This window comes from Manis pentadactyla, chromosome 10 (genome assembly GCF_030020395.1).
Source record: "Manis pentadactyla isolate mManPen7 chromosome 10, mManPen7.hap1, whole genome shotgun sequence".
Taxonomy (NCBI): Eukaryota; Metazoa; Chordata; class Mammalia; order Pholidota; family Manidae; genus Manis; species Manis pentadactyla.
Window position 1 is genome coordinate 84623255 of NC_080028.1, and position 26739 is coordinate 84649993.

At 44.8% G+C, this 26739-nt stretch overlaps 1 protein-coding gene across 5 annotated transcripts; it reads left to right on the forward strand.

Annotated features, from left to right (window-relative positions):
• ITGAX (integrin subunit alpha X) lies at positions 1 to 26739 on the forward strand. Of its 5 annotated transcripts, none has more exons than XM_036927234.2 (31): positions 1 to 177; positions 368 to 505; positions 1076 to 1181; positions 1680 to 1783; positions 2069 to 2139; positions 2283 to 2397; positions 3655 to 3785; positions 3993 to 4059; positions 4273 to 4454; positions 4851 to 5001; positions 5210 to 5283; positions 5447 to 5576; positions 5686 to 5828; positions 5999 to 6139; positions 6238 to 6447; positions 9312 to 9442; positions 9573 to 9730; positions 9873 to 10027; positions 10526 to 10657; positions 10746 to 10819; positions 11036 to 11177; positions 21504 to 21620; positions 21709 to 21788; positions 21864 to 21947; positions 23823 to 23901; positions 24017 to 24124; positions 24224 to 24307; positions 24518 to 24631; positions 24774 to 24875; positions 25132 to 25242; positions 25797 to 26739. In XM_036927234.2, exons 2-31 carry the CDS (start codon positions 469 to 471, stop codon positions 25893 to 25895), a joined length of 3432 nt encoding a protein of 1143 aa, XP_036783129.2. In that variant the 5' UTR covers positions 1 to 177; positions 368 to 468; the 3' UTR covers positions 25896 to 26739. The 5 variants fall into 5 exon arrangements, with proteins under 5 accessions (XP_036783129.2, XP_036783128.2, XP_036783127.2 ...); XM_036927233.2 differs by having other exon boundaries at positions 404 to 505; positions 3914 to 4059; positions 4301 to 4454; positions 25797 to 26738; XM_036927232.2 differs by having other exon boundaries at positions 2 to 177; positions 3914 to 4059; positions 4301 to 4454; positions 25797 to 26738.

Here is a 26739-nt window from a genome sequence, read left to right on the forward strand (position 1 = left end):
TCCACTCTGTACTCCTCTTAAGGCCCAGATGCATGACTTCTGGCCCAGAAATTTCCAGATCTGAAGTGGAGGGTTCCCACCAAGGTCTCCTATAGGACCCTGGCCCCACCCTGGCTCCTTCCCCTTCTCCAGGCTAACTGAAGTTTCAAGGTCAAGGGGAACCTTTTGCCAGTACAAGTAGGTAAGCTGGGAGGGCAGGGGATTTGCATCCACCCAAGCCTAGATTGGTGAGGCAAGAGAAGAAAGCTAAGTCATTTCTGGGCCTGGAGTGTGTGGGCCACCTCAGCCCGCTTTCTCTGCTTATTTTAGTTGTATTCTCCGCCCTCTACCTCTGAGTCATGCTGACAACTTCCCTCCTTGCCCCCAGCCTCCTGACCACTGCTCAGTTTACTTGCTCCCTCAGCACCTTGGTCCAGCTGTTCCCCGGGTAGCTCAGGAGCTTGGAGGCCCACGTATGACCTTCCAGTCATGACTGAGACTAGGACATCCTTCCTCCTGTTGATGGGTAAGTCAGGGGCACCAGTGAAGAGGGATGAGGGGTTTGGGTTCCAGGTAGGGAGAGAGCTGAGAATGCACATGTTTTGGACTCAGATGTTAGGGGAAGGATCTAGAGTTACATAGGGTTTGGGATCTGGATTTTGTGGGAGAGGATATTGGGGACCCAATTTTAGGGGAGTTCAAGAGATGCTGGAAGAAACGCCAGTTGCCTGGACAATCCCTAAATTTCTCAAGTAGGTAGAACAAGTCATCTTGTGTTCTCTGCATGGGGTCCCCTTGACCCCAAGTTTTCCTGGGGAAACTTGGTCAAGGGGTGGGGAAGGAGGGTATTTAGAGCTTGGGTGTTGCTTTGCAGAAGTGGAGAACTGAAACTTGCCAGCAGACCAGTGGGTGAAGAGCTGTCTTTGGACCACCTGAAGGAGGGAAGCAGGGCTGAGGGAGGCCTGAGCCTGGGGGTCTGGAATACCAGGAGCCACTGGGGCATTGGGCCTAGAGAAGAGAGTAGAGACTGGGGCTGGGGAGATGGAGCAGGAGGAAGACCCTTTTCCAAAGTTTCTCTTCTCACCCTCCTCCCCAGCCTTGGCTTCCTCCCTCTGCTTCAACTTGGACACTGACCAGCCAACAACCTTCTTCACAGACAGTGCTGGGTTTGGATCCAGTGTGGTTCAGTATGCCAGCTCCTGGTAAGGGCCTGGTGCTGGCTGACCTTCGGCTTTCAAGAGCTCCTCTCCTGTGCAGGGTCCTGTCCCTCCCTCGACCCCTCCCTTCATTCAGAAACCCTCCTCTCTGTCTAGTGTGGCAATTCTTCCAAGGCTATGAAAAGTTGGACTGAAAGCAGGTACTACCTTGCCATCTTGATAATCACAACTAACATTTATCAAGCACTTGCCAAGCACTGAGCACCCTTTATGTGAGCACTGATTTAGTCCTCACAATGACCTTATGACATAGAAAACAACAACCCAGCAAGTATTTATTGAGTTCCTACTACTATATGTCTCAGGAGCCAGGCATACACCAGAGAATAAATGGACAAAAATCCCTCCTGTGTGGAATTTAAATTACTAATCTCCACTTTCCAGATGAGGAAACTGAGGCACAGGGAGGTGAAGCAAAATTGCCAAGTGGCAGTATGGCTCCATGTCCACACTCTTAACTGAAGTATTCTTTGACCCCTGCAGGGTGGTTGTTGGAGCCCCCCAGGAGATAAAGGCTGTCAACCAAACAGGCGGCCTCTACCAGTGTGACTACAGCACAGCCATGTGTGAGCCCATCCACCTGCAGGGTGAGTCACTGTCCAGCCCTGGGACCCAGGGCCAGCTTTCTATGCTCTGGGGCCCTGGTGGGGTACAGGAGACCCACTTCCTAGCTTCAGCTCTGTCTCAGACAGGCTCCTGAGCCCCTCAAGGCATCCCTGCCTGTCACACGCCTGTACCCCAACAGCTCCATCAAGATCTGAAAGCCCCCTTTATGCGTCAGACCTCCTTGTTTCCCAAGGTTGAGGGACCCCTGTGTAGACCTCATACAGCCTCATGTCCTGAGGGTAACCATTCTCATATCCACTCCTCAGTTCCCCCAGAGGCTGTGAACATGTCCCTGGGCCTGTCCCTGGCAGTCTCCACTAACACTTCTCAGCTGCTTGTGAGTTGCCCTGGGTCACAGCAGTGTCCTGTTGGAAGGAGTGGGGACCTGGGGCTGCTGGGGTCTTGTGGAGAGTGGACATCCTGGGATAAGAGGGTGGAACGGAAGGAGTAGTCCCTTCCACAAGGTTCCTCTTTCCCTAGGCCTGCGGCCCCACTGTGCACCATGCATGCAGGGAGAACATGTACTTGACTGGGTTTTGTTTCCTGCTGGCCTCCCACTTACAGCAGGCCCAGAGGCTCCCAGCTGCCCTGCAGGGTGAGTGCTTGGGGCTACTGGGTCCTTGAAGGAACCCACACACATCTTATTGGGAGTCCATAGGGCCATAGACACTGTTGTCAGAAGTGGATAAAAAAAAGGCATCTGGAAAAAAAATTTACTGGATGGTATAGTGGCTCCAAACATGGGCTGGGGAGTCACTGCCTGCTTTCATACCCTGCCCCTTCACCATCCTACTGCAGGATCTTACCCTCTCTGAGCTTCAGTTTCTTTGTCAGGTGGGGATAATGACACACCCAACACTTAGAGTAACACAGGATTTAGCTTAGTGCCTGGCACATGATGAGGGCTCAGTTAATGCCAGCTGCTATTTTTTTTTAGAAAGAAGGTAATTTATGTTCACCAAATGTATCCTGGGGTATAACCAATTGATTTGTGCAGCAGGCTAAGAAAGGGTGATAGGGGTGCAGACAAGTTTGAGCAGTGTGCATGCCTGTGTGTGTATGTTTGTGTATATGTATATGCGTGTGTATGTATGTGTGTGTATGCTATGTGTGTGTGCACCTTGAAGCACAGGGCCTTGCTTCCCTGGTGCTGATGGGGATGGGAGATGAGGAAGAACAGTGAGCTTTTCAGACCCAGCCCCCAGCAGGCTGAGGCCTCCTCCTGGTTTCACATTCACACTCAAGCCCTTGAGGAGACTGACGCTGAATAAGGTGCCCTTCCAGGACCTCCCAGTTTCTATCAGAATGCCTAGGATGTCCACTCCCTCTGGTGGCAGTTCTCTGGGGCAGAAAGTGGAAGCTGAGAGATAGGAATAGCATGGTGTCTCATCTCTGAGAGCTGGGAGAGCTTCCTCTCCTGAAGACAGATTCTGCATTCACTCAGGAGGGACTGGGGAACTGTATTTAAGCCAACAGAATATGGCCTATTGGGTGGCTGTCGCCAGTGGTGAGATACTTAACAAAATTACAGTTTGGCACTGACTGACCCTGACCAGGGGTTGGAGCGGGATCCTTTCTTTGCTGAATTGGAGGGATGTTGGGGGAAGAGATGGGGTAAAGGTTAGGGGGAGGGGCGCAGTGGAGGGTAGAACAAGGGACCCCAGCTTCTTACCATCTGGATTGGATTTTCACTTTTTTATCAGCCAGGCTGGCAGAGCAGGTGTGAGCAGCTGAATCACAGATGTAGCCTCGTTAGAGACTTTAGGAGACTGAAGGGCCTTGCTTCAGGCAGGGAAGCCCCTGGGGGGTGGCTGAGTTCTTGTGCCCAGAAGCCTGTCATCTCCTTTCCCAGAGTGCCTGAGGCAGGAGCAGGACATCGCTTTCCTCATTGATGGATCAGGCAGCATCTCCTTCACTGATTTTGCCAAGATGTTGAATTTCGTGAAGGCTGTGATGAGCCAGTTCCAGAGGCCCAGCACGCAGGTATGCCCTCAGGCAGGGGGGTGGGTGAGTGTGCGGGGCCCCCTGGGGTGGCTGTGCATGCACGTGGGCACTTCTAGCGAAGCAGCCTGGCCACAGCACTGCAGCGCCCCCACCCCCTCTTCTCTCAGTTCTCTCTGATGCAGTTCTCCCATAAATTCCGGGTGCACTTCACTTTCAAAGACTTCACGCGCAGCTCTGACCCTCTAGGCCTATTGGATTCTGTACTTCAGCTGGGAGGGTACACTCACACAGCCACAGCCATCCGAAGGGTCATGTGAGTCCTGACTTCTCCCAGGCCCTTCCCCAAAGCATCTGGTTTTCCTCTGGACTTCATTTGTCCCATGACAATGGGACAAGTGGGGACTGAAATGCAGCCTGCAGTCTCCTCACCAAGTTGGGGGCCTCTGGGTGGGGCTGGGGCCTCTCAGAGGAAGGGGTATCTCCTCTTTCACAAAGGCATCAGGGGCTAGCTCAGTTCTGTTCCCAGGCCTCTGGACCCTCCTCTTCCCTGACAGAAACCAACTGTTCACTGCTCCCAGTGGGGCCCGGAAGGATATCTCCAAGATCCTCATCGTCATCACTGACGGGCAGAAACAAGGTGACCGCCTCAAATATGAGGAGGTCATTCCTGAGGCCGAGGCAGCAGGGATCATCCGCTATGCAGTCGGGGTACGATATGGGGATGCCCTCCCTTTGCTTCCTCTTAAGGAAACTTCCCTTTCAAGGACAGAAACCACAGCTCTGTCAGCTTTTTACTGCATTCAGGATGAAAACTCTGTTTCAGCCTGGGGGAACTGATCCTTCTCACTAAACTCCTTGGTGTTGTCTGAGCCTCATTTTCCTCACCTGTACACTGGGTTCAATAACACTGACTTGTAGGGTCAGTAGTATTATAATTATTATATTGTATATGGTATATTATATACATAATATAATTGCATATGTATATTATAGAAGATTATAATTATTATAAAATACTGACCTTGGAGGCTATCAGCATCCAACACATGGAAGGCATAATAGATTTATGATTATTTTCACTGAGTTGGTCTTTGTTGGGGACAGGTGGGATTGGCTTTTCAAAATACTCATTCCTGGAAAGAATTAAATGATATTGCATCGAATCCCTCCCATGAACATATATTTAAAGTGGAGAATTTTGATGCTTTGAGAGACATTCAAAACCAATTGAAAGAGAAGATCTTTGCCATTGAGGGTAAGTCAGAGATGGAACTACGTGCTCCAGAAACCTATACCCATAAATGCTTTTCTGTCTTGAACCTGGTCTCCAACATCATGGGCACCAAACCCTCCATTTGGGTATTAGTCTCCAATATTAGATCCTCTTAATGCTGAGGTGTCCTTCTTGGACCAGGAAAAGCCTGTCTTTCCCCCTGGAAACCAGGTGTCCTGCCTTCCCCCAGGTACACAGACAATAAGCAGTAGTTCCTTTGAACTGGAGATGTCCCAGGAGGGCTTTAGCGCTTTGATCACGCCTGTGAGTGGAGCCCCTTTCAGGACACTAATGTAGGATGAGGGAGAGGTGGGAGGAGGGAAGGTAAGGGTGGGTGTCAGATGGGTAAGTGGAGTTGGTGGTGTTGCTATGGAATAGCCTGTCTTCTTGCTCCAGTCTGCTGAGCCCTGGAATCCTTTCCCCCTAGGATGGACCAGTTCTGGGGGCTGTGGGGAGCTTCAGTTGGTCTGGAGGTGCCTTCTTGTATCCCCCAAATATGAGGCCTACTTTCATCAACATGTCTCAGGAGAATGTGGACATGAGGGACTCTTATCTGGGTGAGAAAAAGCTGCGGCTGGGAGGACAGGTGGGAGGTGGGCTGCCTGGGAAGGGCAGGGACCCTGGGACTGGGAGGGGAGCCTTTGTGCTGAGGCCCGGCCCCCTCAGGTTACTCCACCGAGCTGGTCCTTTGGAAGGGTGTGCAGAGCCTGGTCCTGGGTGCCCCCCGCCACCAGCACACCGGGAAGGTTGTCATCTTCACCCAGGTGTCCGGGCAATGGAGGCCGAAGGCTGAAGTCACAGGGACCCAGGTTGGGTGTGGAGGAAGCCAGTGTGGAACGTGAGGGTGGCAGGGGCTCCAGGGGTGGACAGGGAGGAGAAGAGGGGGGTTTGGCGCCCATGTGGAGAGGTCTAAGTGGTGGAGAGAGGCAGGCCCTGGCTCAGAAGGGGCAGGCAGGATGGCTTCAGGCTCTGCCTTCAGGTTGGCTCCTACTTCGGGGCCTCCCTCTGCTCTGTGGACGTGGATGGAGACGGCAGCTCTGACCTGGTCCTCATCGGGGCTCCTCATTACTACCAGCCAACCCAAGGGGGTGAGGTGTCTGTGTGCCCCTTGCCCCAGGGGGTGAGTGGCTGATGGGGCCTGGACTGGGTATCGGGTGGGGGTTGGGTGTGGGGTGGAGGTTGGCCAGGTTAGGGCCTGACACTGGTTTTGTTCTGCAGAGGGCTAGGTGGCAGTGTGAGGCTGTTCTCCATGGGGTGCAGGGCCAGCCCTGGGGCCGCTTTGGGGCAGCCCTGACAGTGCTGGGGGATGTGAATGGGGACAAGCTGACGGACGTGGCCATCGGAGCCCCAGGAGAGCAGGAGAACAGGGGTGCTGTCTACATATTTCATGGAACCACAGAATTGGGCATCAGCCCCTCCCATAGCCAGGTGAGGCCAGGTCACAGATCTTGTTATTACAACAGTCTCCTCCTTGCTTCTCCCTGTCTTTCACATTGCCATGTGGAAAGTTCTTCCTTACTTTATCTTACCTCTGTCCAGCACTGGGCCCTTTGTAAGCAGCAAACAAAACCTGTGGAATTTGAGAAACAGAAACATTAACTGATATGTTCCCATCTTTGTATAGGAGCTTTTGAGTTGGTTTCCCACCCAGGGCCTTTAACTCCCCAGCAGCTTTACAAAGTACTTAGGCCAGGCACTAGCAAATCCATTTAGAGATGAAATCAGGGTCATGGAGAATGTAAGTAACTTGACTTGTCCAAGGTTTAGAGTGAATCAGGAATGGTGATGAGGGAGGTTCCATCTCCTGACTTCTAACCCAGTGCTCAGTATCTCTTGGCAGCTCCTGTTGCCAATCAGTTTAGGCCTGGCTGCCTCAGTCTGCCTGTCCGCATACCCCTTTGTGTTCCTGGTTGCTACATGACTTTATTCTCTCCCACCATCAGTACTCCTGCCAAATGCCCATCTAGGCAGGAGCCCTCCACCCACTAAGACAGTGCTCCTTGAGAAAGGAGGGCTACTCCCCTGGCAAAGTCAAGGAACACTCCAATTAAAAAATGTGCAAAGGACCTGAATAGACATTTCTCCAAAGATGATATACAAAGGACCAATATGCCCATGAAGAGGTGTTCAACATCATTAGTCATCAGCAATTCAAAACCACAAGGAGATACCACTTCACAACTGCTAGGATGGCTAGAATAAAATAAATAATAACAAGTGTTAATGAGGGTATGGAGAACTGAGCACCTTTAAACATTACTGGTGGGAAGGAAAAATGGTAAAGCTACTTTGGTGCAGTCTGGCAGTTACTCAAAAGGTTAAGCATTGAGTTATTGTGGAATCCAGCAGTTTTATCCAAGAGAATTGAAAACATATGTCCACACAGAAAGTTATAAGTGAGTGTTCATAGTGACATTCATAATAACCAAAAGGTGGAAACAATCCAAATGTCCAGCAGTTGATGAATAGATGAGCAAAATGTGGCATACCTATACAGTGGGATATTATTTGTCCATGAAAAGAATGATGTACAAACACAAGCTACAACAAGGATGAACAATGAAAACAGGTGAAAGAAAACCAGTCAAGAAAAACCACATATTGTATGATTCTATTTATATGAAACGTCCAGAATAATAAATCCATAGACACAGAAAGTAGATTAGTGGTTATCAAGGGCTAGGGGGTGCAGGAAGATGAACATGGGGTGACTACTATGGGGTAGGGAGTTTCTTTTTGGGGTGTTGGAAATGTTCTAAAATTGATTTGATGATGGCTGCATAATTCCATGAACAGCCTAAAAATCATTGAGTTGTACACTTTAAAAGGATATATTGTATAGTATGTGAAGTGTGTCTCAAAAGTTGTTAGGAAAACAATGTCAAAAAAGATCCCTATAGTTCTGTCACTTCTCAGGTATGTGATCTTGGTCATTAGTCACTTCTCTGTGCTTGTTTTTTTCCATCTGTAAAATGGTGATAATAATAGAGTCAATGTCATCGAGCTGCTGCTGTGAGGATTAAATGAGTTAGCACATATAGAGTATGTATGCAATACACATACACATTTGTGCCTGGCACGTAATAGGTGTTATATTATCATAATCGATTATTGTTCATACAGTTTAAAAACTGAAGGGGTTCTAAAGAACTCAAAACTTTAAGAAGAGTGTGAAAAGCTTTGTTGAGAATAACAAGAGCCCACTTGTCATGAAACTGCATTCAGTGCACAAACTTAACTCCCCTTGCTGCAGCAGCTTAGAGGCCTGTCTGTGTAGACCCTGAACTGCAAGCATCACTTGAGATAATACCTCTAAGGCTTGACTCCAAGAGGGGACCTTTCCAGATGCAGTGGCCCATCATGATTTTCCTTCCTCTCTCTATGATGTGTCCTAACCACATACTTGCCTGAGAAGGGCTTGCCTGTTCCCCATGGGCCCGCACACCAACTTGAGGATATGGTGGCATCAGTTTCCCTGGACGTGGGGCCCCTCGACTGTGCTTGTACTATCTCTACCCACCTCTTCCTTCCTAGACTTCCTTGGTAATTGGTAAATTACCCTTTCAATTTATTATTCCATCTCTTAATGTCTACCAGTTTTAGCAGTGCCCAGAGATTTAAAGGGGATGTTCTCCAAGGGATTGGTCATTATAGAAGCAATGGAAAAAAAAAGAGAAAGGAGGCAAGGGCTGGAGCACAGAATCTGTGTGGATACAGTCACTTCTCATCCCCATGTGGTCTCTCCTTGTTCTCTGAAGAGACAGGGTGGCCACAGGGAAAAAACACAGGGCCTTGGGTATGGGGTCAGAGGATCTGATTTCAGTCCTTAAAGGTTAAATGGTTCTGGCACAGTGGGAGGTGGGGCTGCATGTGCTCTGAAATCCCTACCTGCCCTAATGCTCATCAGAATCAGTGATTGACTGTTAGCTATCCACTGGGCCCCATGTGAAAGATGAGGAAATTGAGGTACAGTAAGAGTGAATCCTAGCCCAAGACCTTATGAGTTACATGCAGAGGAGCCAGAATTGGAATCTGAGGCTAATTAGATGAATGAATGACAGGTCACCATGCCAGTCCTTTAATCACCATTTCACTTTTATCTTAGGAATCTTTCCTTTCTCTAGTCAGAATTTCCCCACTCTACCTCCTCTTTTTAGGGACATTTTGGCAAGAGATTTTCCACTACTGACCCTTACTGTGTCCCACATTCCTACCTCTCTGTTCCTCTTGTTGCTGATTTCCAACTTGTTTCCCTTACCCCCCAACCTAACCTCCCTTCCCTCTCTGGCCAGAGGATTGCAGGTTCCCAGCTCTCTTCCAAGCTCCAGTATTTTGGGCAGTCACTGAGCGGGGGTCAGGACCTCACAATGGATGGACTGGTGGACCTGGCTGTAGGGGCCCAGGGGCACATGCTTCTACTCAGGTGAGAACAGTCTTCCTCAGACACTCTCCAGATGGTCTTAAGTCTGCCTGGGACACCTTCCTTCCTCCCCCATCCCAGGTTGTCCCCTTAGAACCAAGGGCTTGTCCTCAGCTCAGTGTTTTGCCTACAGGACGAGACCTGTGCTCAGGGTGTGGGTGAACATCCGCATCATACCTGCAGAAATTGCCAGGTCTGTGTTTGAGTGTCAAGAGCAGAAACCCTCTGTCCGGACACTGGGTGATGCCAATGTCTGCCTTCACATTTATGAAAGTCCCAAGAACAAGCTGGGTGAGTCCCTTCATCTCTGACCTAGCATACCCTGACCCCTAGAGTCCCTCAGCCCAGGACTTCTGTCTCATGCCTTGCCCCTTGCCTACCTGAGGAGTTCCTGACTCTCTTAGCCCTCCCCATCCCCTACATTCCCCTACAGGTGACCTCCAAAGCTCTGTGACCTTTGACCTGACCCTTGACCCTGGCCGCCTGAGTCCCCGTGCCACCTTTGAGGAGACAAAGACCCGAAATCTGACTCGTGTTCGAATCCTTGGGCTGAGACAGTACTGTGAGACCGTGAAGTTGCTCTTCCAGGTAAAGGGGCCTCAGAGTCCTAGGGATGGAGCCATTCTGAGGCTGGGCAAGGAAGAAACAGGGTGTGCTCTGGTGTTTGCCTTAGCACAGCACATAGCATACAGGTAGTGCTTTACATTTGTTAGCCAGATGAGTGAGTGAGTGAATAAATGAACGGGTGGATTGGCTACAATTGCCAGAGACTGCACAACTGGATTTCAGAAAGGAGGTATGGCTGTTTCAGAGCTAAGGGGTGAGAGGGCTTCTTTTAGGAGCCACTCCTCTGATACAGGCCCTAAATAGGGTGAGTGAGCAGTGTGGGAGGCTGGGGAGAGGGAGTTCAAGGCAGAAGACAGACAAAGCAGAGGCTCTGCATGGCAGAATGGTAGCAATGAGCACGTATCCAGCACAGCTAGGCATCAGTATTACCCCATTTTACAGATGAGGAGAAGGGACCCAGCTAGTGGCTATGGAGGTACATTCCTTAGTCACCTGCTCTCTTCAATGTCTGTCCTCTAGGCCTGTGTGGAGGATTCAGTGACTCCCATCACCTTGCGTCTCAACTTCTCCCTGGTGGGCAAGCCTATTCCTTCCTCCAGAAACCTCCGGCCTATGCTGGCTGTGGATGCTCAGAGATACTTCACGGCCTCTGTGAGTCCTGGAGTCGGTGTCTTCCAGAAGGGATGGAGGGTGTGGACTCTCTATCTTGGGGAAAACCCTGTTTTGCCTTTCCTTTCAGCTTCCCTTTGAGAAGAACTGCGGGACGGACCATGTCTGCCAGGATGACCTCGCCATCTCCTTTGGTGTCTCAGGGTGAGCTACCACCTCTGTAGACCTGCTCTGCTCTCCCTGCCTCCTCCTGGAACCTGGACGTCCTGCTCTGGCTCTCCCTAACATTTCCATCCTGTTCTCAGAAGCCAGACATCCTGTCCCCCATCTCTCCCCGACCACCCCTCTCTGTGCTTCATTCCCAGACCATTGCTAGCCCTGGTCACAGAATCATCTCCTATCCTCTAACCCAACTCCTAGCTTGAAGACCCTAGTGGTGGGGAGTAACCTGGAGCTGGACATGAATGTGACAGTGCGTAATGATGGTGAGGACTCCTATGGAACCACAGTCACCTTCTTCTACCCACCGGGGTTGTCTTACCGACGTGTGGCAGGGAGCCAGGTATTATTTATTCCTTTGGGGTAAGGAAGCGTCTGACAGCTGCAGATCTGCAGATACTCCTTTGCTGGGTTCAAAGCTCAGACCATTACTGCTTAGCAGCTTCTTGTATGCCAAAAGGTCTGGGCCTGATCATGGTTGGATGGATGTGTTAGTGTTGTCTGGGACTTGCCTTGGCTAATGCTGTATTCAAATTTGGGTATCACATTTCAAGGACACTGACTATCAGGAATGACTTCCCACAGGACTGCTAATGTGGAGAGACAGGGGACTCTGCTTTCAATTTCTTAGTGTTCCACATCATATCAGTATCTTTCAAAAGAAAGTATACCTGCCTTCAAAAATATTTTAAAACACTGTTCTGTAGAAGAAGGAGTTCACTTTATTGGTGGATCTGGATCAGGGCTTGGCATAGTTTTTCTTTTTTTTAAATTCCTTTCTTTCCTTTTTTAGTGAATTATAGTTGATATACAATGCTATATTGGTTTCAGTTTACAACAAACTGGTTCAACAGTTACCCATATTATTAAATCCTTACCCAACTAACACAGTTATATGTGTCAACATTACAGAACCATTGGGGGTATAGTCTCTATGCTGAACTTCTATCCCTGGGACCAACTTATATTATGATTGAGAAACTTTTTGGCCCTTTATCTGCCCCACCCACCCACCTACTCTAACCCCTTTCCCATGGTAACCATGAGTCACTTCTGGGTGTCTATGAGTCTGTTTTGTTTTTAGATTCCACATATAAGTGAAATCATATGGTATCTGTCTGTCTCCACATGGCTTATGTCACTCAGCATAATACCCTGTAGATCCATCCATGTTGTTGTACCAACACTGTAGGAGGCTTCCCTTTTCTCCACATCTTCACCAACTTATTATTTCTTCTCTTTCAGATAGTGGTCATTCTAACTGGTGTGAGGTGATATATTATTGTAGTTTTGATTTGCATCTCCCTGATAATTAGTGATGTGGAGCATCTTTTCATTTGCTTGTTGGTCACCTGTATTTCTTTGGAAAAATGTCATTTTAGGTCCTCTGTCCATTTTTAAATTAGCCTACTCATTTTCTGGTGTTGATTCATATGAGTTCTTTATATATTTTGGATTTTAATCCCTTATTGGATAAATCATTTACAAATATATTCTCCCACACTGTAGGGTGTCTTTTTGTTCTGTTCATGGTGTTCTTTGCTGTACAGAAGTTTTTTAGTTTAATGTAGTCCCACTTGTTCATTTTTCATTTTGTTTCCCTTGCCTGTGGACATGTGTTCAGAAACAATTGCTCATGCTTATGTTCAAGAGATTTTTGCTTATGTTGTCTTCTAAAAGTTTAATAGTTTTGAGTGCAAGTACCTCAACATAATAAAGGCCATATATGACAAACCCACAGCCAACATCGTACTTAACAATGAGAAGCTGAAAGTTTTTCACCTAAGATTGGGAACAAGACAGGGATGCCCTCTCTCCCAACTTTTGTTTAATGTAGTTCTGAAGGTCCTAGCCATGGCAATCAGACAAAACAAAGAAATAAAAGGCATCCAGATTGGTAAGGAAGAAGTCAAACTGTCACTATTTGCAGATGACATGATACTGTACATTCAAAACCCTAAAGACTTCACTCCAAAACTACTAGAACTAATATGTGAATTCAAAAAAGTTGCAGGATACAAAATTAATAAACAGAAATCGGTTGCTTTCCTATACACTAATGATGAACTAGCAGAAACAGAAATCAGGAGAACAATTCCATTCACAATTGCATCAGAAAGAATAAAATACCTAGGAATAAACCTAATCCAGGAAGTGAAAGACCTATACCCTGAAAACTACAAGACACTATTAAGAGAAATTAAAGAGGACACTAACAAAAGGAAATTCATCCCATGCTCTTAGTTAGGAAGAATTAATATTGTCAAAATAGCCACCCTGCCTAAAGCAATCTGCAGATTCAATGCAATGCCTATCAAAATAACAACAACATTCTTCAACGAACTAGAAGAAATAGTTCTAAAATTCATATGGAACCACCAAAGACCCCGAATAGCCAAAGCAATCCTGAGAAGGAAGAATAAAGCAGGGGGCATCTCACTTCTCAACTTCAAGCTGTACTACAAAGCCACAGTAATCAAGACAATTGGGTAATGGCACAAGAACAGACCCACAGACAAGTGGAACAGAATAGAGACTCCAGATATTAACCCAAACATATATGGTCAATTAATGTACAATAAAGGAGCCATGGACATACAATGGGGAAATGACAGCCTCTTCAACAGCTGGTGCTGGCAAAACTGGACAGCTACATGTAAGAGAATGAAACTGGGTCATTGTTTTACCCCATACACAAAAGTAAATTAGAAATGGATCAAACACCTGAATGTAAGTCATGAAACCATAAAACTCTTAGAAAAAAACATAGGCAAAAATCTCTTGGACATAAGCATGAGTAACTTATTCATGAACATACCTTCCTGGGCAAGGGAAACAAAAGCAAAAATGAACAAGTAGGACTATATCAAGCTGAAAAGCTTCTGTACAGCAAAGGACACCATCAATAGAACAAAAAGGCATCCTACAGTATGGGAGAATATATTCATAAATGACAGATCTGATAAAGGGTTGACATCCAAAATATATAAAGAGCTCACACACCTCAACAAACAAAAAGCAAATAATCCAATTAAAAAATGGGCACAGGATCTGAACAGACACTTCTCTAAAGAAGAAATTCAGATGGCCAACAGACACATGAAAAGATGCTCCACATTGCTAATCATCAGACAAATGCAAATTAAAACCACAATGAGATATCACCTCACACCCGTAAGGATCACCGCTACCCAAAAGACAAACAACAACAAATGTTGGTGAGGTTGTGGAGAAAGGGGAACCCTCCTACACTGCTGGTGGGAATGTAAATTAGTTCAACCATTGTGGAAAGCAGTATGGAGGTTCCTCAAGAAACTCAAAATAGAAATACCATTTGAGCCAGGAATTCCACTCCTAGGAATTTACCCTAAGAATGCAGCAGCCCAGTTTGAAAAAGACATATGCACCCCTATGTTTATTGCAGCACTATTTACAATAGCCAAGAAATGGAAGCAATCTAAGTGTCCATCAGTAGATGAATGGATAAAGAAGATGTGGTACATATACACAATGGAATATTATTCAGCCATAAGAAGAAAACAAATCCTACCATTTGTAACAACATGGATGGAGCTAGAGGGTATTATGCTCAGTGAAATAAGCCAGGTGGAGAAAGACAAGTATCAAATGATTTCACTCATCTGTGAATTATAAGAACAAAGCAAAAACTGAAGGAACAAAACAGCAGTGGACTCACAGAACCCAAGAATGGACTAACAGTTACCAAAGGGAAAGGGACTGGGGAGGATGGGTGGGAAGGGAGGAATATGGGGGGAAAGGGGGCATTACAATTAACACACATAATGTAGTGGGGGCACAGGGAAGGCAGTATAACACAGAGAAGACAAGTAGTGATTCTACAGCATCTTACTACACTGATAGACAAAGACTGTAATGGGGTGTGTGGTGGGGACTTGATAATGGGGGAGTCTAGTAACCACAATGTTGTTCATGTAATTGTACATTAATGATACCAAAATAAAAAAGAAGTTTAATCATTTCATGTCTTATATTTAGGTCTTTAATCCATTCCAAGTTCACTTTTATGTAGTTAGACAGTATAATCCAGCTTCATTCTCTTGCATGTAGCTGTCCAGTTTTCTCAATACCGTTTATTGAAGAGATTGACTTTTTGTCAATTGTATATTCATTCCTCCCTTATAGCATATTAATTGGCCATATATGCCTAGGCTTATTTCTGACTATTCTGTTCCAATGATCTATGGGTCTGTTTTTATGCCAACACCATACTGTTTTGGTTATTAAAGCTATGTAGTATATATAACATAAAGTCAGGGAGTGTAATATGCCCAGCTTTGTTCTTTCTCAAGATTGGTTTGGCTATTTGAGGACTTTGTTGTTCCATATGAATTTTAGGATCATTTGCTCTAGTTCAGTGAAAAATGCCTTTGGTATTTTGAAAGGGATTGCATTGAATCCATAGGTTGCTTTGGGTCATATGACAATTTAAACAATATTAATCCTTCAACTTATGACCATGAAATAGCTTTCCATTATTTGTGTCATCTTCAATTTCTTTTACCAGTGTCTTATAGTTTTCAGAGTACAGGTATTTCACCTCCATGGTTTTGTTTATTCCTAGGTATATTATTCTTTCTTGATGAAATTGTAAATAGAATTGTTTAGTGATTCTCCTTTTTGTTATTCATTGTTAGTATATAGGAATGCAACAGATTTCTGTATATTGATTTGTATCCTGGCATTTTACTGAATCCAGTCATTAGTTCTAATAGTTTTTGGTGGAGCCTTTAGGGTTCTCTATATATATAGCATCATGCCATTTGAAAACAGTGACAGTTTTACTTCTTCCTTGCCAGTTTGGATGCCATTTATCTCTTCATCTTGCCTGATTGCCATGGCTAGGACTTCCAGTACTATGTTGAATAAAAGTGAAGTGAATGGGCATTCTTGTCTTTTTCCTGGTCTTAGAGGAAAAGCTTTCAGCTTTTTGCCATTGAGAATGATGTTAGCTGTAGGTTTGTCATATATGGCCTTTATTATGCTGAGGTACATTCCCTCTATACCCATTTTGTTGAGAGTTTTTATCATAAGTGGATGTTGAATTTTGTCAAGTGCCTTTTCAGCAGCTATTGAGATGATCATGTGGTTTTTATCCTTCCTTTGGTTAATGTGGTGTATCACATTGATTGACTAATGAGTATTATGCCATCCTTCCAGCCCTGGAATAAATCCCATGTGGTTGTGATGGATGGTCCTTTTGATGTATTTTTGAATTCAGTTGCTAATTCTTGAGGATTTTTGCATTTATATTCATCAGGTATATTGGTCTATAATTTTCTTTTTTGTAGTGTGTTTGGTTTTGGTATTAGAGTGATGCTCGCCTCACAGAATGAGTTTGGAAGTATTCCCTCTTCTTCTACATTTTGGAATACTTCAACTACATTTTGGAATAGCTCCTCTTAAATATTTGGTAAAATTAGCTATGAAGCCATCCAGTTCTGGCTTTTGTTTGTTGGAGTTTTTGCTTACCAATTTGATTTTGTTACTGGTAATTGGTCTGTTCAGGTTTTCTGTTTCTTCCTGGGTCAGTCTTGGAAGTTTGTACTTTTCTAGGAATTTTTCCATTTCTTCTAGGTTGCCCAATTTATTGGCATATAATTTTTCATTGAATTCTCTAATAATTCTTTGTATTTCTGTGGTGTCAGGCCTGACTATTTCTTTTTTGTTTCTGATTTTGTTTATTGTGCCCTCTAGCTTTTTATTTTCTTAGATGAGTCTGCCTAGGGGTCTGATGTTTTGTTTATCTTCTCAAAGAACCAGCTCTTGGTTTTGTTTTATTTTTTTCTATTGTTTTTCTCTCTATTTTAATTACTTCTGCTATGATCTTATTATGTCTCTCCTTCTATTAACCTTGGGTTTCATTTGTTCTTCTTTTTGTAGTTTCTTTAGTTGTGAGTTTAGGCTGTTTATTTGAGATTGTTCTTGTTTCTTGAGTTAGGCCTGTACTGATGTGTTCTCAGTGGTTCCCTCTTAGAACTTCCTTTGTGGCATCCTACAAAATTTGAACTGCTGTGTTTTTGTTTTAATTTGTCTCCACATATTGTTTGGTTTCTACTTTGATTTGTTCATTGATTCATTGATTATTTAGAAGCATGTTGTTTAGCTTCCATGTGTTTGGGGTTCTTTTGTTATCTTCATGTGCTTTATTTCTGGTTTCATTCCATTGTGGTCTAAGAAGTTGCTTAATACAATTTCAGTCTTTTTGAAATTATGGGGCTCTTTTTGTGACCTATTCTGGCAAACATTCCCTGTGCACTTGAGAAAAATGTGTATCCTGCTGCTTTTGGGTAGAACATTCTGTATATATCTGTTAAGTCCATCTGGTCTAATGTGTCATTCAGTGCCTCTGGTTCCTTATTTTCTGTCTAGATGATCTGTCCATTGGTGTAAGTGGTGTATTAAGCTTTCCTAATATGATTGAGCTGCTGCCTATTTCTCCCTTAGTTCTGTTACTATCTGTTTTACATATCTAGGTGCTCCCAAGTTGGATGCATAGATATTTATAATTGTTATATCCTCTTGTTGGACTGATTCCTTTATGATTATGTCATGTCCTCTTTTGTCTCTTGCTACTTTCTTTGTTTTGAAGTCTATTTTATCTGCTGTAAGTACTGCTACTCCTGCTTATTTCTCCCTATTATTTGCATGAAGTATCTTTTTCCATCCATTCATTTTCAGTCTGTGTCTGTCGTTGGGTCTGAAATGAGTCTCTTCTAGGCAGCATATAGATGGATCTCCTTGATCAATTCTGCTACCCTGTGTCTTTTGATTGGTACATTCAGTCCATTTACATGTAAGGTAGTTATTGATAGATGTATACTTATTGCCAATTTATTTTCAGTTTTCTGGTTGTTTTTGTAGTTCTTCTCTATTCCTTTCTTCCTCTCTTATACTCTTGTGCCTTTGATGGTTCTCTTTAGTGTTGTCATTGGATTTCTTTTTCTTAATTTTTGTGTATCTATTATAGCTTTAGGTTTGTGGTTACTATAAGGTTCATGAATAGTTTCCTGGATATAGAGTAGTCTATATTATCTTGATGGTCACTCTATTTCAAACACAATCTGACAGTACTTTTCTTCTTCTTCTTCTTCTTCTTTCTCCACACTTTATGTATTAGATGTCATAATCTGAATTTTTTTGTGTACCCCTTGACTGATTTGGTGTATAGTTGTTTCACTACTTTTGTTTAATTTCATACTTGCTTGGTATGTAATTGGTCTACTACCTTTATTGTGTGTTTACTTTCACTGGTGAAATCTATTTAGGCTTAAGAACAGTTCCATCTGCAGAAGTTCTGTTAACATATCCTGTAAGGCTGGTTTAGTGGTGGTGAATTCCTTTAACTTTCATTTATCTGGGAAACTTTTAATCTCACCTTTAATTCTGAAATGATATCCTTGTTGAGGAGAGGATTCCTGGTTGAAAATCCTTTTGTTTCAATACATTAAGTATTTCATGCCACTCCCTTCTGATCTGTAAAGTTTCTGCTGAGAAGTCTGCTGAGACCTCGATGGAGTTTCCCTTAAAAGTAATTTTTTACCTCTTTTGAGCTGCTTTCAACACCCTCTCTTTATCCTTAATCTTTGTCATTTTAATTGTTAGGCCTTCGTGTTGTCTTCCTTGGGTTCCTTTTGTTAGGGGCTTTCTGTACTTCCAGGATCTGGGTGTCTATGTCCCTCCCCAGGTTGGGGAAGTTTTCAGCAGCTATTTCTTCAAAGGGACTTTCCACTCCTTTGTCTCTCTCTTCTCCTTCTGAGACCCTGTTATGCAAAATATTGTTTCATTTGGAGTTGTTATATAGCTCTCTTAACATCCTCTTGTTTCTAGAGATTCTTTTTTCTCTCTGTTCCTCGGCTGCATTGTTTTCCTGTTTTCTGATTTCCATCTCATTGTCTCCTCTACTTACAGCAATCTATTAATCATTCCCTCCATTGTATTTTTCATTTCAGTTAACTGTATTATTCAGTTCTGAGTGGCTCTTTTTCAACTCTACTGTCTCTTGTTGAAGTCCTCCCTGAGATCATCAATACTTTTCTGAAGATCAGTGAGCATATTTATGACTGTTACTTTGAAATCTTTATCAAGAAGATTGGTGATCTCTGTTTCATTTAGCCCTCTTTCTGGTGTTTTACCCTGTACTTTTGTTTGGAACATGTTCCTCTGCCTCCTTTGTCTGTGTTTCTGTGTTTCTTTGTATTAGATACATCTGTTATGCTTCCTGAATTAGAGAGCAATGGCTTTATGAAGAAGGTGTCCCGTGGGGCCCAGAAGCTCAAGATTTTTTACTCACCAGTGCCTGGTTCTCCTTTGAGGTGGAGCTCTACTTGCTGTTGGTGGGCTATGGGTGGAGCTGCCTTTCTGCTGTCAGCAGTGGCTGATCTCTGTCAGCAGAGGCCCTTTGTGAGCCAAGCAGTGGCACTAGTGCTAGGATCATTGTGGGTGGGGCCTGCCCTTTACCTGCCCTGTAGCTATGGAGGTGCTGTTGGGCTGTCTGGGTAGGATGGGCAGGTGTGCAGTAGAGCATGGCATGGGGCTGGACCACCAGCAAGGAGGACTGAGCATTTGGAGTTGGCTCCCTCTGCCTGAAAAGGCAGCAAAGTCTGACTGCTTCTTCACCAAGTGTGCTGGATGGACTGGTGGGTGTGCAGGGAAGCATCTCAGGACTGAGCCACCAGCAAGGAGGATGGAGCATCTGGGGCTTCCAACCTGACCAGTTGGGCTGAGGGAGGGCTGGGGAAGTTTGGTCCACCTGCCCTTTCTCCTCCAGAGAGAGCTCTATCTAACGCTCATCTCTCTGGCATCCTTCCCACTGCTGAAAAATCTTGCAAACTGCCACCTCTGTGGTGGGTCTCAGTGGGATCACCTGAGCATGCCTGTCCTCCACAAGCAGCTGGAGTCTCAGCCTCTCAGAGTGCTGTGACTTTCCCTGGCATCCAGTCCCATTAACCACCAAAGCCTCGTGTTCCCAGAGCAGATCTCCAGGGCCAGGTGTGGAGAGTTCCTGAGCAATTATCCCCTCCCCACTCTGTTCCTCTCCCTCCCACTCATCAGCTGATATGGGGAAAGGGCTTGGGTCCTGATCGATCACAGCTCTGACACTTCACCCTTCTCTGTGAGGTCTTCTCTTCTCCCCGAGGTGTAGGTGGCCTGTTCTGCCATCTTGAGGTCATCTTCAGGGTTATTTGTATTTGCTTTAGTTGCTTCCTTGGTGTGTGTGGGGGAGGGGTTTCTGTCTTGCCTTCCTACTCCACCATCTTTTCCACCCTCCCCGGCATAGTTTTTCTTATAAAGGGCAGGAGAGTAAATATTTCAGTTTTGTGGGCCATACAGTGTCTGTCACATCTTCTCAACTCTGCTTTCACGAAGTGAAAGCAGCCATTGACTATATGTATACGAATGAGCATGGCTGTGTTCCAATGCAATTTTATTTATAAAAGTTGGTGGTGGGCTGTCATTTGGACATCCTTGTTGTAGATGGCAGATCTAGGAGCCCAGGGAGTCAAAGAGAAACAGATATTTAACAAAAATTTTATTATGAAAAATGTTAAACATTTGCAAAAATAAAGTAGTTCAATAAAGTTCCCCAAAATTTATCACCCATGTTTAATAATTATCAACATTTTGCCACATTCATTTCATCTGTTTTTTTTTTCCTTTTGCTGAAGTGTTTTAAATGTGTAACTTAATGTTATTGTGTTCCTCCCGGTTTTACTCTATAGTTCTGGACGGTGAGGGCTTCTTTTGTGACCGCAGTGTTATTATCACACCCAAAGAAATGTATGAATTCTTGGTATTTAAACCGTAATCAAATTTCCTTAATTGCTTCAAAAATATCTTTTTATACCTGGTTTATTTGAACCAGTATCCAAACTAGGTCCACACATGGCATTTGGATGGTTGGTCTCCTGTGTCTCTTAGGTTATTACTGTTCCAAATGGGAGCAGAAGGAATGGGCTAGGAAAAGCAAGCTCCAGATGCATGAGGGGTGGGTGCCCTGTCACTGAAAGTACTGCTAGACACCTTAACCAAATCAAATGCAATATGTAGACCTTTGTTGGATATTGATTTAAAAAAATGAGGTGTAAAATTACATTTTAGGAGACAATCTAGGAATATTGAACATGACTTGGATATTAACTAATATTAAAGAGTTAATGTTAATTTTGTTGGGTGTAATTTCTTGAGTCTTTTGGTTATGTTAAAAAGTGCCCTTATCTCTGGGTAGTATACACTGAAGTATTTTGGAATGAAATGATATGATGTTCAGAATGAGCTTAAGTTATTCAGAAAAAAAAGTGGAGAATAGCTGAATGAAACAACAGTAGAAAAATGTCGGTAATTTAAGCTGAGTTATGGGTACATGGTTGTTGATTTATCTAGTCTATCTACTTTTGAGTATGTTTGAAAATTTCCATAATAATTTCCATAATATAAAGCCTTTTAAAAAGAGTAATAAATAAAAAAGGGGGAAATTCTTATGAATCTTGTTTCCATATTAGGAAGAATTTGACTAGATAATACCTAAGGATTTCAAAAAAACATAACCTTAAGGTGGATTGCAGAAAACTGTCACTATTTGATGGAATCTCTCTGGAACACTAATAATTTCCTACCTGCCTTTGCCTAGAATCAGCTGCAGGCTCGCTCCCCACGTCTGACCTGTGACAGTGCCCCAGCCAGGGACCAGGGCACACAGAGCACCTGCTGTAGCATCAACTACCTCATCTTCCATCAGGGTGATCAGGTCAGCCTTGCTTCTGCCCACCCCGTATGCCCTGTCCCCAACCTGACTCACTCCTCAGTGATCTCTCTGATCCCTTCCTCTTTCTCAGATCATCTTTACAGCCACCTTTGATGTCTCTTCAAAGGCTAGGCTGGGAGACCGGCTGCATCTGATGGCCAACGTGAGCAGGTGAGCTGGACCAGACTGGGGGCAACACCTCCATGCCCCCAGCCTCCTCCAACTGGGCTCTTCCTCTTTCCCCAGTGAGAATAACACTCCCAGGACCAGCAAGACTACCTTCCACCTAGAGCTCCCGGTGAAGTATGCTGTCTACACTGTGATCAGCAGGTGCTACACCACAACCTCAAAAGGGTTTCACTCCTTGTAGCAGCTGAACAACTGGGCAATTTAGGTTTTATCACCTATCTTTCAATTGGTAGATGATATTGTTAGCAGCACTTACTAATCCATCATTGAATGTTTATTTTGGGCTAGCTGAGGTAACAATTGTGATATTATTACCATTACATCATACATTTAATAAAGGTTACAGTTCTCAGAAGGCTTTCTCAAAAGCACCAAGATTCTCCTGGGTTCCCTAAGAAATACTGAGATATGTCTGTCTTAAGGGTCTTACAGCCTTACTGGGGAGTGAGGTTACCCCAATCCAAGGCAGAATCTCATCAAGGGCCTTTCTGTGGTTCTGTACTCTGAGGCTATGTGAATTTCTGAAAGTGGCTAGGGCCTTCTGTCAAGCTAAAATGTATAAGCTCCTCAGCTAAATGTATAAAGTCCAACAGTGATTCTCAAAGGGCCTTTAGCCTTTGCGTGAGACAGCTGTTCTTTGTAAGGAACAGATTTACACCTTACTCTTAGAACCACTACCTCTACAGGGCTTGTAGAACCACTTCTCCTTTTCCTAGTCCCCTTTGGCAAGGATAAGTCCTGTAGTATAGGGACCTGTTTGCTGCGGAGGCTGGGTGTCAGAAAAACTGGAAAAAAGGAAAAGGCCTTAAAATGCTGCTATGGAGGGATAGAGGAGGTGTTTGAAATTCAGTTGAGTCAAGTGTTTGAGTAGATATTTTCTTTCAACAAATATCTTCCTAGCATTTGTTTTGTTCCAGACATCTAACTGTGGATGCTTTCCATAAATTCACTTGATACTCAAAGGTTAATTGAGCCTCTATTATATCTAATCAAAACCCTTGTGTCTGTTGGGTAAGTGAACTCGTGATGTATAGCGGGCCTGTGAGGCTTAGGTTGGATACATTTCCCTGCCAGTTCCACCTACTTGCTTCATTGGATCTCTTCTTCATGCCCTGAGTTTCACAGTCTCCTTCATACCTGCCCCTTGGGTGCTCCCAGCAGGCTGGTCAGGTACATGCTCTAAGCTCTCTTGCTGGAGTGTTCACTGGTGTCACTTCTCCTTACAGAGAACCCATGGCCAGGGCATACCATATCTAGGCATTTGTGGTCCCCCATGCAGCTGTGCTCATCAAATGTGACTCTTTGGGTTGGGGCACTCAGAACAGCCCGCAGGATGAGGTTGGGCATTTTGGTGGAGCCTCTTGCAGAGGAGGGATAAGACTTCAGAGTAGAAGTGGTGTTCTAGAATTTGGATTGTGCAGGCAAAGGACAGGTACACAAGGAGTGGAGCAGGGAGGGGCAGGCAGGCCTCAGGAGGCCTTGTTACACTGAGACCCAGTGAAGAGTCTGCTGTTGGACCCTCCCTCACTTAAAGCCCTAGGCCCAGAAAAACCAAGTACATAGAAGGGAATGGCACAAGGAAAGACCTGTGAGAAGTCAGACAGCAGCCGTGTCTAGTAGACATTCAGCAACAGCCTGAGTCTCCCCAAACCTTTGCCTGTCCTATGTGCCCATCCAGCATCCTGTGTGCCCATGAAGGCTTGAAAGGAAAACTGAGGCACAGAGAAGGACAGGCCCTGGCCCCTGCTCACCCAAAGAGTCAGCGGCATAGCTCTCAGTCTCCAGTCCAGCATCCTTGGAAGTTTCCTCTGTGGGCAGCTTCTATAAATACCTTGCATCCAGCTTGATGCCCAGCCCTGCTCTCTAAATCCTCTTATTACCCCAAGTTAGCTACAGATCTCATTCCAGGCCACCCCGAGTCCCCACTGACCACTTATTCTGTCATGCTTCCAGCCAGAGCCTCCTCAAGAGGCCCCTGTGGAATTTCAAACCTACCCATGCCTCTTTTTTCCCCAGCCATGAACAATCCACCAGGTACCTCAACTTCTCAGACTCAGAGGGAGAAGAAAGCAGCATGGCCCAGCATAGATACCAGGCAAATGATGGGGACTCAAGAGCATGGGCTGGGGCTGGCAGGGCCCAGGAACCAGAGATTGGGGTGAGGGATGTGGGGTTTTGCGTGGTCTTTGCCTTCACTGCCCTGTGTGCAGGTGAACAACCTGGGACAGAGGGTCCTGCCTGTCAGCATCTACTTCTCAGTGCCTGTGGAGCTGAACCAGGTGGCTGTGTGGAAGGAGATAGAGGTCTTTCACCCCCAGGTATGCAAGTACAGTGTAATGCCCTTTACGTGGATTCCCTGTGTTTCTCTTGAATCTTTGATGGTTCCCCTGAGATGCTTGCTCTCTGTCTTTTCCTAGAACCCATCAATTCAGTGCTCTTCAGGGAAAATATCACCCACAGAGACCAACTTCCTGACTCACTTTCAGAAGAATCCTGTGCTGGTGAGAAGGGCTCTGGCCTCTCTCCCACTTTAAGGCACATATTAGAGGAATTTAGTTCAGGAATCCGTTTTAACATTCTGATGGTCATCTGCTGAACAGTTCTCTTGAATTCAGATGTGTCTGCTCCCCCCATATCAGACTGTTTAATTCTGTCTTCTACCTTCAAACCCGTCTTTCTCTGGCCTGATGCTACTACTTCTCTGTCCCTAGGACTGCTCTATTGCTGACTGCCTGAGGTTCCGCTGTGACATCCCCTCCTTTGGTATCCAGGAGGAAATTGACTTCATCCTGAAGGGCAATCTCAGCTTCAGCTGGGTCAGCCAGGTGTGTAGACCTAACAGCTGAGTCCCTCCCCTGGATTCAGATCATACCTGATGTGTCTGAGCCCATCCTCAAGCTAGGACATTTCTTGAATTCTGAGCCTTTCCCAGAGCTGGTTCCCCAGCTCTCACCCTTTCTTTTGCAGACATTGCAGAAGAAGATATTGGTTATGAGTGAAGCTGAAATCACATTCAACAAATCTGAGTTTTCCCAGCTTCCAGGACAGGAGACATTTTTGAGAACCAAGGTAGTGACTGTGTAGTAGGCAGTGGCCAGGCTGGCCACAGGGCTCCTGGTACTAAAACTGTGATGCTGGGTGGGAGGCTTGTAAGTCTTGAGGGAGGAGGAATGTAGGTCCCTGGGTAGGACAGTTGTTCCTAAAAGCCCGTGAGTATCTTCTGTATCTCCCATCCCTTCAAACAAGGCCTGTAGTTAAAGGTTGGGGATCTGGGAAGACACAACAAGAGGCCAGATGCTTTCTGATGGGGTTATCTCCACTCTAGATGGAGATAGTGCTGGAGAAGTATGAGGTCTACAACCCTGTTCCTGTTATTGTGGGAAGCTCTGTGGGAGGACTGCTGTTGCTGGCTCTCATCACAGCCATCCTGTACAAGGTGAGTGTTCTCATCCTGCTCTTGGCACCACTAGCATTGATCCTACTTTTTCTACAGTGTAAGAAAGAGCTCACCTTGGAGACAGGTAAACATTCTTGCTAAGTCACTGCATGTGAGAGATCCCCTCCCACCTATGACATCACTACTCCCCAACTGTCTCCCATGTTTGTGCCTTCCTATCTGATTCTCAAACCTCTTCTACTCTCTCCTCCTTTCTTTTCCACTTTTTTCTGCTTTTCTACATTTTCTTTGAAATTATAACATATAGCAAATTATAACATAAAAGCAGAGCCCTGGATTGGATGCTGACACCACCAGTGATTTTTTTCTGTGATTGTAGGCAAGTGCTTGGTCCACACTGGGATTTGGTTTCTCATTATACCCATCCCACAGAATTATGGTAAAATCTAAATGACACACTGTGGATAAGTTCCTAAGATAGTGCTTGAACATAGTAGGGGTTCCAGAAATGGTGATCCTTGCCCCTCGTCCAGTCATCTCTTTTCCTGTCTTCTGCAGAACTTCCTGATTTTTTTCTCCTTCCTGCCCCACAGGTTGGTTTCTTCAAACGTCAGTACAAGGAAATGATGGAGGAAGCAAATGGACAGACTGTCCCAGAAAATGAGACATCAGACCCCCAAGTTTCCCAATAAGAACTACCTTTTGCTCTTCTTTGGATCTTCTTTCTTCTGAGAAGTTTCCTGACCCTCCTGATCTTTTTCCTGAGATCCTGACATACATATTCCACATGATGGGGCTAGGATCAGGCTGCTTTCTCCCTTTGAGGAAATACAGCATGTTTGTACGAAGCACATTGCCTGGGAAAGGCCATTTGTCTTGTTAAGGCTCCATCTGGAAACCCCATGACAGGATTCCTGCCATGCCTTCTGGTTGCCTTCACTTGGAATTTCTACCTAGAAATACATGGGCAAAAGCCTCAAGCTCAAATTTCCCTTCCTTTACTAGCCACCAATGATCTTTCTAAAACACAGTATTCATCCAGCTTTAGTGGCACCTTGTTACTCACAGAATAACATCTGAACTCTCCAACTTGATGTCTGGAATCCAGTTCCACTTCCAAAAGGTGGGCCTCAATGCACATGTCATGAGTTGCTCTATGCCTTCCTATCATCCTCATTTCTAGTAAAATACTGTCAATATCAGCTCTTAACATTTTTTTTTAAATAATTATTTTTTATTGAAGGGTAGTTGACGCACAGTATTACATTACATTAGTTTCAAGTGTACAACACAGTGGTAGAACATTTATATACATAATTCTAGGTTCCAGCTATCACCCTACCAAGCTGTTACAATATCTGGACTATATTCCTTATGCTATACATTACATCCCGGTTACTTATTTATTTTACCATTGGAAGTCTGTCCTTTTTTTTTTTTTTTTTTTGTGAGGGCATCTCTCATATTTATTGATCAAATGGTTGTTAATGACAATAAAATTCTGTATAGGGGAGTCAATGCTCAATGCACAATCAT

Excerpts from the sequence above, each read along its gene's own strand:
- ITGAX (XM_036927233.2), top strand. The coding sequence starts at position 469 with ATGACTGAGACTAGGACATCCTTCCTCCTGTTGATGG. Across the intron at positions 6,140-6,237 it reads TGTGCCCCTTGCCCCAGGGG|AGGGCTAGGTGGCAGTGTGA; the intron begins GTGAGTGGCTGA and ends TTTGTTCTGCAG. Across the intron at positions 10,820-11,035 it reads ATCTCCTTTGGTGTCTCAGG|CTTGAAGACCCTAGTGGTGG; the intron begins GTGAGCTACCAC and ends CCCAACTCCTAG.